General features: G+C 47.8%; 2 protein-coding genes across 5 annotated transcripts in view; one reads left to right on the plus strand and one right to left on the minus strand.

Annotated features, from left to right (window-relative positions):
* The window catches only part of Sla (Src like adaptor), a 72,001-nt gene that overhangs the window by 11,871 nt on the left and 50,537 nt on the right, over window positions 1–9,593 (plus strand). The gene's annotated exons all lie outside the window — the stretch shown is intronic.
* Window positions 1–9,593, minus strand: part of Tg (thyroglobulin) — a 174,413-nt gene that overhangs the window by 7,563 nt on the left and 157,257 nt on the right. For all 3 annotated transcript variants that reach the window (XM_028773217.1, XM_028773215.1, XM_028773216.1), the window contains 2 exons: window positions 3,842–4,023; window positions 2,778–2,885 (listed from right to left, as the gene is read on the minus strand). In XM_028773217.1, coding sequence (XP_028629050.1) covers window positions 2,778–2,885; window positions 3,842–4,023 — 290 coding nt within the window. The remainder of the gene's footprint in view (window positions 1–2,777; window positions 2,886–3,841; window positions 4,024–9,593) is intronic.

Genomic DNA, 9,593 nt, shown 5'->3' on the forward strand with positions numbered 1-9,593 from the left:
ACACACACACACACACACACACACACACACACACACACACACACACACACACAGAGAATCAGAGCCAGAAATAAAATGAGAGAAGAGACAGCTCCAGGGCAGACAGAGAGGAGGGAAGGAAAGGGAGAGGGAGGGGAGAAGGTGGAGGAGGGAGTGTTGAAAGAGGAAGAAGGAAGTTGTGAGAGAGACATTTTGGAGCTAAAAAAAAAAAAGAAAGAAAGAAAACTTGCCAGAAATATGGAATCCTTTGGTGATCTGCTCAGTTAACTGCAGTGAATACTCCACTGATGGTTCCACATTGTGATTGTTGTGACAGAGGAGCATGGAGGTTGTCAAGAATGTGTTCTGGTGGCTAAGAACAGTGGTGGGGGTCCTGTGGTCTAAAGTTATCAAGGCTGTGATCTACACACAGACCTATTACTGAGTGGCCCTGAGAGAGGCTCTGCTCCTGTGCTCTTGGTTCAGATGAAGAATCTGAGTCATCAAAGAGTTCATGTAACTTGCCTCAGGTTATTAGCTAATAAGAGTTAAGGGCATGTTTCTAACTAGAAGTAGATGCTGGGGTCTCTGCTTTTCTCTCAGGCACTAAAAGCTTCTGTGGTATGTAGCCCCCGTGCCTCAGATGTCTCAGTGTCTTTCCTCTAGAAATGATGGGACAGTATTGAGGATTACAGAGTTCAGGCTATGGGTCAATCAAGAGAGAGCCTAACTACTGCTGGACTCACTGGGGTCTGGTACCCAAGTTTCATGGATCCCAGGGCAGGCTGTCCTCCAGGCTCACCATTTGCTTTCTTCAAACCACAGGACCAGCCTATATACCAGATATGCAGGCTTGTCTTCCCCCTGTCATGAGCAGTAGCTTGGCTTCTGGCTTCAATCCATCTTAGGAGCACCTACCAAGTCCTTCCTTGAAAAAAGTCTCAGGCTGAGGTATTGAGAGCATGAGGACCCTCCAGAGTCTGACACAGCATGTGGTTGTCCATGGAAGTTCCCATGATCATCACAGGGGACCTGTCTGCAAGCCCTCAGTGGAGCAGACAGAGGTAAGTCAGCAGAAAGAAGCCATGGCTAACCTGAGATATGGAGGGTGCCATTGGCTGCAGTTGAGTCCTTCCCTGAAGGACTATCCAGTTCAGCTCCTTGATACTAGAAGCCTCTGGTGCAGAACTCTATAATCTGTGGGAGGCCAGTGTTCTTGGAGTGTCCCTTTCAACAGAGACATTGGAATTCTCATATCAGTACTTCAGAATGGAGCCATGCTTGAGGCACGACTTTTCTTTAGTCTGAGTTAAACTGAGGTTATTAGGATGCACGCTGAGTAAGCAGGACTGACGTCATTGCAAGAAGGGGGATTTGGACAATAGACAAACACACACACAAGGGTTACCAAGTGATAGGGAACAGGAAGAAGCCTGACTCTTGCTGGTAAGCAATCCCAGAGGCAACCAGAAACTAGAAAGACCTGGTACACCCTCTCCAACCCTGTGGGAGATTGCAGCCCTGCTGACATCTGTGCTTCAGCTCTCAGACCTCCCAGACAAGGGACAATGCATTTCTGCTGCTTCAAGGCCATGCAGCCTGTGGCTCCTCCTCTGTGGAGTCTCTGAAAGTAACCCAGGCTCCACGCTCTCATGATTCTGCTAGAACTGTATGCATGCTAGTGTTTTCCTTTGTGTGCTGCTCTCTGTCTCTCTCTGTCTCTCCCTCTATCTTTGTCTGTCTCTCTGTCTCGGACTCTCTCTCTCTCTCTCTCTCTCTCTCTCTTTCTCTCTTCCTTTTTCTCTCTCTCTCAGCTCCTGTAAATATTAGGGACCAAAGGTATAAGCTTCTTAAGGCTCCTTGGTGTGGGTGTGGGGGCCTCATACCTTCCCATGGCCTCTCTGTACTTCATGAGAAGAAGGCCAATACTGGTCAGAGAGCCAGGAGTGGCCTGAATCCAGGGCAAGGCACAGCCAAGGCTGATTCTAGGAACATGCTCTGGAACTGGCTTCCAGGCCACAGTGGCTACAGAACACTGGGCCACAGGCTCCGTCTACTGTGTCCACATTTCCAAGTGCCGTCCACATTCTTTCTATGTGCCTCCGTTAGAGCTACAGTGGGTACTTAGCCTCCTTCCCTCAACCCCAGGCCACTGTTTGGCTCTAGAGGTGGGTGTGGGGAAACTATAAATAGTTCTAAGAAGACAGACCATGTGGTCTAGTGGCAGCTGATCTCTAGGTTGGGAGGGGCAAGCAGAGCCATTGCTCTGCACTAGCCCAGCTGCTCATCTTGGGAGTAGGGGAGAACACATTGAACCTCAGACTCACTGGCACAAGTGTTTGTAGTCTCCCAAGACCCACAAGGTTAAGACTAATCCCACGTGTGTTGGTCTTAAGAGCTAAGCTTTTAGGGGTTAGTATGAATAGAATGATCAAAGCCCCAGGAATCTCATTTATCTTCCTGTGTAAAGATTCCTTCTGTGAGGCAGGGGGATCACTTCTCAATAGACACCTGGGATGCTGGCGTCTTAAGTCTGGACTTCAGCCTCCACAAGTGTAAGCAATAAATCTGGGCTGTTTGTGCTTTATTATAGCAGCCTGATTGGATCAAGATGCCCTCTGTCTATGGAACAGGGACACTGTCTCAGCCTGTCACCCTCAAAAGCCTTCCATGTGTTTCTATTGGAGTGCTATAAAAACCAAACTGATCTACATCACAGAGAAACAGCTTGTGGTGACAGGGACCCTTGCAAACATCCTTTTCTGCCCACATTTGCTATAGCTACATGATCAACTTACCTGTCATGGCCATAGCTTTCGGGGACATGGTACATGAAGACGTTTCCACGGGTTCTCCTTGCCCAGAGGCTGGCCATGTTGACCATGGGGCAGATGATAAAGTAGTCCCTGGGGAAAGGACAGAGAAGGATGTTGAGTTACATAGCTCTGAGGGAGGAGGTGCCAGGCAAGGGTTTCCCATAGGCAGTCACCACCCACCAGGCTCTTCACCCCAGGGATCCCCTGCTCGTCCCTGCAGGGGTACTCTGAAGCTCTTCATTGGCCACACTGATAGATGTGAGGCTCTGGTTTATGGCAGGCCACAGTCTGAAACATGTCCATGGTGATGTTTCTCACAGGTCAAGAGGCCCCTGGTAGGTTTGAACCTCTTTCCAGAACATCAAGATTTGGCACAAGTCCCAGAAGTCTAGGCATGTCTATAGCTCTGCATTCATCTCCACGTGGGACCAGAGTCCACTCTGGGATGTGGGAATGGAAACCAACTAAGAAGGGTTTGTGTTTCTTCCCCAAGCAGAATGAGCCCGGGATCCCAATGCCCCTATGAGCCCTTTCCTTGGGGTGCTGTTACCCATTGTTGATATGCCCCACTCCCATCTCCACTCATTTTTTATACTTCTTTCTTGATAAGCATGCCTTGTTCTCACCCCAAGAAAGTAGAAGACTTACCCCCAAAGCTCTCCTGTCCCTAGCATTCCTTTGTCACAGCACTATAAAGGAAGGGATGTCCCACACCATCCCCCTTTCCCTGGGTATCATTTATTCACTGAAAACAAACACAAATCTCTTTTTAATGCATGCTCATGTGTGTATGCAGGTACATGTGTGAGTGAAAGTGTATGTGCCACTCTCTCATGTGCCCTGAGAGCTCATCAGGGAGTAGCCACTGTGTGGTGGATTGAGAAAGGAGTGCTGAGGACACGTGAAACACCAACTCCTGGGGGTCTCAGTGCCTCCTTCAGGATCTGGGTAGCCTCTGAACCCTCACCCACATCAGGCAGAAGAGTTGCATCCTGCATGAACTGGCTTATTGAGTGGCCCTGGTTTACTTGGTGGGCCTAGCTTACCGGGTGGCATTCTCCAGTGCCCGAGAGAAGGAGGCATAGTCATCCGTGGAGTGCTCCAGGGAGTAATACCACACGGCAGCAGCGAGGATGCGGGCATCTGAGTCCTCACCACCCAGTGAATTCTGCAGTGCCTGGTAAAAGGCTGTTTTGCTGTTGGTTCGGCCTTGGCTCTCTTCAAATTGCTTTGAAAAGGGGGAGAGAGGGAGGAAGGGAAGAAGGGAGAGAGAGAAGGAGGATAGAAAAAGACATAAAATTTCCCACTTGTATCCTGGAAGGTACTCATTGTGTGCTTCAAACATTATTCTAGAATTTTCTTTCTGAGAAGCAGCAAAACACAGCATTAAGCACTTATATATGTCCCAGCCTTACCTGCTTTTTTACTGTGTAACCTTAAGCAAGTGGTTCTACCTGTCTATGCTGTCCCGTTGCCCGTTGGGAATGAGAGTGACTTTCATTAGGGTTAGGAGAAGGTCAAGCAGGAAAATCCAATTAAATGTGGTCCATCTTAGTCTGGATGGCTGTCTGACACTGGGCCACACACCTGTCTTTTTCTGGTTTAATCTGGCTAGGTTTATTTCATTTAGACATTTCACTGCACCCTATGTACCACCATAGCCATTCAAAGTATGAACAGACAGTGTGGCCATAAGAGCATACTCTTCCCCTGGGCCAACTCTGCTTGGCCTGGGAAGCTCGGACCATAAGGCCAAGCTTCCTGTCTGCTGGGCTGTGTTCCAAGTAGATAGAGACAAGGGCATGTAAATGGATGTCCAAAGCCTCACAGAGCAGGTTTAGAATGGGCAAGGATACATGGGTAAGGCTGGAACCAGGCCTTCTTAGAAAGGACAGTCAGAGAAGCTACATTACTGGGCTGAAGGGCTGCCTATCTGCCCAGGAGCAACAATCCCTCCTTCTCCCTCTCAGCCTCCCTGCCCTGGCCTTGCCTTGCAGCTGAGTACACTGTAGGATGGGAAGTAACTCCGCTTCTGGTCTCAGTTTCCCTCTTTTTAGAGATGAAGGGCAGAAGATGGAGGTCTTTTTTTTTTTTTTTAATGAAGGTCTGGGAATGTGACCAAGATGCCTGATTCCAGGACAGGCTCCAGGTGTACATGTTTCCGTGTTTCCTGGAACTCCTGTGTACCATGGCCCCACTTGTTGGAAGACTTTGGTGTATTTACATTGCCCTACAATCTCCTCCAAGTATGGGAATCTAGGGCATCTAGGAATCTAGGATCAGGGCATATAATGCTGTATATTGGTGCACAAACATGTACATTCCCTCTTGTGAAACAGCTGACCAGCCCTGCTGATAGGGAAGTCTGGCATGTCCACCTGTGGAGTGGGTGACATATCCCAGTCACATAACACCAACATCAGGCGACAGTGAGGATGACCAGAGGGGCTGGCATACAAAGGGCCATGTTTCTTTAATCTTAGCATATGTTTTAGAAAGAAGTAATACCAGCATCAGCTAGGCATGGCATGAGTACACGAGCATCCACGGCCTGAACAGCTTCCACATGGTCATGACCAGAGAGACTAAGGTCACAATAAAAAGAGACTCATCCATATATCTGCATCATCTCACCTGTAGTTCTCACCTACTCACCTGCTGTCTATCATGATGATTTTCTAAGTTTCCAAAGGTCTTAGGATAACTTAATTGATTGATTCTTATTGGTTCTGATTGTTTGAAATAGCTCATAATAAAATGGCTACTAAACCCGCTCCATACCACCTGTCACAGCTTTGTGTTAAGTATTTCCAAAGTGCTTCACCAAAGTGGTCCACGAGCCCAGTGCTGGGTGTGGTATCACCTTACTTCCTGCTCCAATTCTAGGCCAGCAGAGTCTGTGCCTCCTTAGGGCATCATACAGAGGGCCAGCATGGGCTGGTATTTGGCCCAGACCTTATCATTCATGGGAGAGGTGTGTGGAGTCAGTCTTTCCACAGCTCTAACTTAACCATGACCCAGAGTTACACTAAAAACACAGGACCACATAAGATGGGAGGAAGTTGACACATGGGTGCATGGCCCAGGGCAGTAACAACACCACTTAATTGGGAATCGATATGAGAGTTCAAGTATCTACTGTCAGATATGAGAGACCTTGGAAGAGTGATTTCACCTTTTTTGATCCTAACATCTTTAAAGTGCAGAGAATGGTGTTGTCCCAGATCTGGTTTGCTTTTGGGAGGATTAAGGCGCCTGCGCAGTCACCTGTAGTACCCCATGGCCAAGTTATGTGTCTGTGTGTGATGTAGGTTAAGAGCACAAGGACCTGCCTGGAGCCAGCAACACAAGCTTGGTTCCCAGTTCTTTTCATTCCCCAGTGTTGTAACTTTGGCTAGGCCTGTAATCTCATCAATTCTCAGGGTCGTCATGTGCAAACTGGTGTTAACTAGAGTCTAGGTTACAGAGTTGCCTTGAGAATTCAGGATGGTAGTCTGAAGCACCCTGGTCAAGCTCTGGCATAGGGCACTTAATAAAAGAAACAAACTTGTATTAACTGTCAGTTTCACTAGCTTCAATGAGAAAACTAAAGGAGAAAACCTAAAGGCCCTAAACCACATTACCACAGGATACAAAAAGCCTCATGTGTCTGGCTTCATAGATCAAGGCCCCTGTCTTGCATTTATCTTCACTTGTTTGTGTGGATACTATGAATCTCCAAAGGGCTGTGAAAGTATTGAAGGCTGAGCCATGGCAAATGTCAAATTCCCTGGACTGTTGGCCCAGATTCCAGCCCTTAGCACAGGCAGTGAGGAGCAGGGATGGAGAAAACCCTGAGAGCCATTCCCTGTCTCTGTGTTTTGCAGTCCCTTGAACTGGTGATGCAGAAGTGGTGGAGGAAAAGACTTTGTTCTGAGATCCTAGGCGATGTACAACCACAGTGGAATTCCTGGACACTTGGAAGGCACGGTTTACTTCCACTTCCTAACATGGGCAGCCTCAGAGAGGTTCAGGTACCCGGACCCCTGTGTCCCAGCAGCCATGCAGGGGGGTACTGTGCACAGTGAAGGAAGTGACTCTCCCATGCTGATGAACACGCAAAGTCTCTTACTGAGACACTCAGCCCACCTGTGCTACAGGACCAAATTAGGAAGGTTTAAATCTACTTCCAGCCCAAACTTCAGGCCTTCTATCCAGATGTCCCCATCTCCTGGAAACCACCAGCCATGCACAACCAATGAGTGTCCCATTCATCTCCTTCCTCTGCATACTCTTGCTTACCTGGGGCACTGTCTTCCTGTCATGCTTTCATTGTAGTCAGGTAGACCAGATCATCCTTTGATGTTTCTATCTGCTTCCTCCCGTCTTAGACTCTCTCCCAATGTTATTCTGAAGCTAACATGCCTCCTCACCCCTCCAGTTCCTACTCCAATCCAAGGCAGACGCAGCATACCACACTCTCCTGTTGGGAAGGACTCAGAAAGTGCTTAATCTATAGCTATCTGCACACTGGCTCCTCACAAGGCTCTGCAGGGTTGTTAGGCCACTGCCTGTCTGAGGAGTAAGAGAGCACAGCAGAATTACTACATGAGAATCTGGAGGGCATCAGAGCTTGCCTGGGTTCAGGTGCCCATGGTTCAATAGAGCAGTGTTTTTCAACCTTCTTAATGCAGTGACCTTTTAATATAGTTCTTCATGTTGTGGTGACCCCAACCATAAAGTTATTTTCATTGCTACTTCATAACCATAATTTTACTACCTTTATAAATTATAATGTGGGTTAAGTAACTCCTAAGAAAGGGTACACCCATAAGGAGTTGTGACCACTGCTCTAAAGATTCTAAGGATATTTTATCTGTTGGGAGGACAAAATCTGATGACTAACCTACTGCCATTCAGAAAATGAAGATTCAAGATGAGCCTGATGCACGTTGCCCTGAGATTGTGTATGCCTGGGTTGGAGAGACTCACAAGTGAGCAAAGTGCTCTAGCAGGTCCCTGTGTCCAGTCCAGGGTGGCTTCAGGAGGCAGAGAGGCATGTGCTCTGTTCAACTTTCCTGTCTGTCATTTAGCTGATTGTCCTTTATCCAGTGGCCCAGGGTCCATGCAGGGCAGGCACTGTGACTGAGGGCTGACCCCATGCAGTTTCACTTCCAGCAGTATTTGCCACTTGCCCTTCATATCTTTTGGGGAAGCCCTTTTTCTGGGTCTTTGTGGCATGGAACTTTTGGGGGTTTCTCTTGAACTCACAGTTCAGAGCCCCATATACCAATCAAGCTGTACCAAGATCAGATGAACTCTCAAGGTCTTCCTGAAAAGACAAGGAGCTCACTGCATGTGCACAGCACCATAGTCTGGTCCCTTCCTTCCTTATGACTCAACCCTCATTGAGGTCCTGATTGGCTGCTAGAATGCTTACGTTTTTATTTTGTAAGGGGTCTGTTAACACAAGCATTACCTACTTGAATATACACTGGAATCTCCCAGCCAGCGCCTCTCTCTGTCTCTCTGTCTCTGTCTCTCTCTCTATGTCTCTGTCTCTCTCTCTATGTCTCTGTCTCTGTCTCTCTCTCTGTCTCTCTGTCTCTCTGTCTCTCTGTCTCTCTGTCTCTGTCTCTGTCTCTGTCTCTGTCTCTCTCTCTCTCTCTCTCTCTCTCTCTCTCAGTCTCTCTCTTTTTCTCCCCCTCTCCCTCTGTCTCCCTCCCTGTTCCTTCTCTGCTCCCTCTACTTCTCTCCAGGTTCCCAGGACACAACCTCCCTTGTCTGGCAGACAGCCATTCCCATTCTGGCTTCTATATCAATCTCCCCTTTATTCCCAGATGTCCGTATTCTGTGCGTGTCTCTGTCTCCCATGCAGGTCTCAACCCAAAAGACCCCTCTGTTAGTCTGTCATTGTCCACTCCTAAAGTGTGTCTCACTTTCTCCTACTTCCTTTGCAGCCCTCTGGCTCTGCTTTCCCTAGGGCTCCTCTCAAGACCTGAAACCCTTAGTACAATTGATTATGCATCATTGTTTCTTATCTGAGTGAGCTCTTCCAGTCAGGAGCTCAGAACTTTCTCCCAAAGCCTAGAAGACCTCAGCAACCGGGTGTTTAATAAAACCCTGGGGGGTGCTTACATAAGTCACACAGGAACCACTGTTCATTAATTACTTCAGAGCTACGAGACAACGGCCAACCTTTTATCAAATATGGCAGAATTAGCGTCAAGTGTCTATCACATGTTTAGAAATACACAAAAGACCCCTCTTTTTTATTTTCTTTTTAAAATTACAAGAGAAAATATGATGATGATGCTATGATGACAATATACTAGTGATTCTAGCTTGACTGGCCCTCTATGTCAACAGTCATAAAATATGTCCTTAATATTTTGGGGGTAGTGAGTCCACCTGTCTTAGCTAGTGAGAGCCTCCAAAGCACTAGATGAGGAGACATGGAGTGTCAGGCTCTGAGGGTCTGGGTCTCAGTCAGGATGGAAGGGTGACAGAATGTTAGGTAGGGCGTCTGTGAACTGGAGCTCCACAAAGTCCCTCCCTGGTGATAGCTGTCTCCATTCTTAGATGTGCAGAAGGCAGGCAGGGCTCACTGTGCTACCTAGAAGCTATAATACCCTCAGCTCTGACTGGCTAAGCAATTTGTCTAAACCACATGGTCAAAACTAGGAATCAAGATTCATTCTCCCATTCTTGTCTTCCTGGGTCAGACCTTGCTTGAGAATTTGGGGCAGTGGCACCTCTTTCCAAGAATCAATCTCTCTCTCTCTCTCTCTCTCTCTCTCTCTCTGTGTGTGTGTGTGT

Source organism: Grammomys surdaster, unplaced genomic scaffold (assembly GCF_004785775.1).
Source record: "Grammomys surdaster isolate TR1022 unplaced genomic scaffold, NIH_TR_1.0 224, whole genome shotgun sequence".
Taxonomy (NCBI): domain Eukaryota; kingdom Metazoa; phylum Chordata; class Mammalia; order Rodentia; family Muridae; genus Grammomys; species Grammomys surdaster.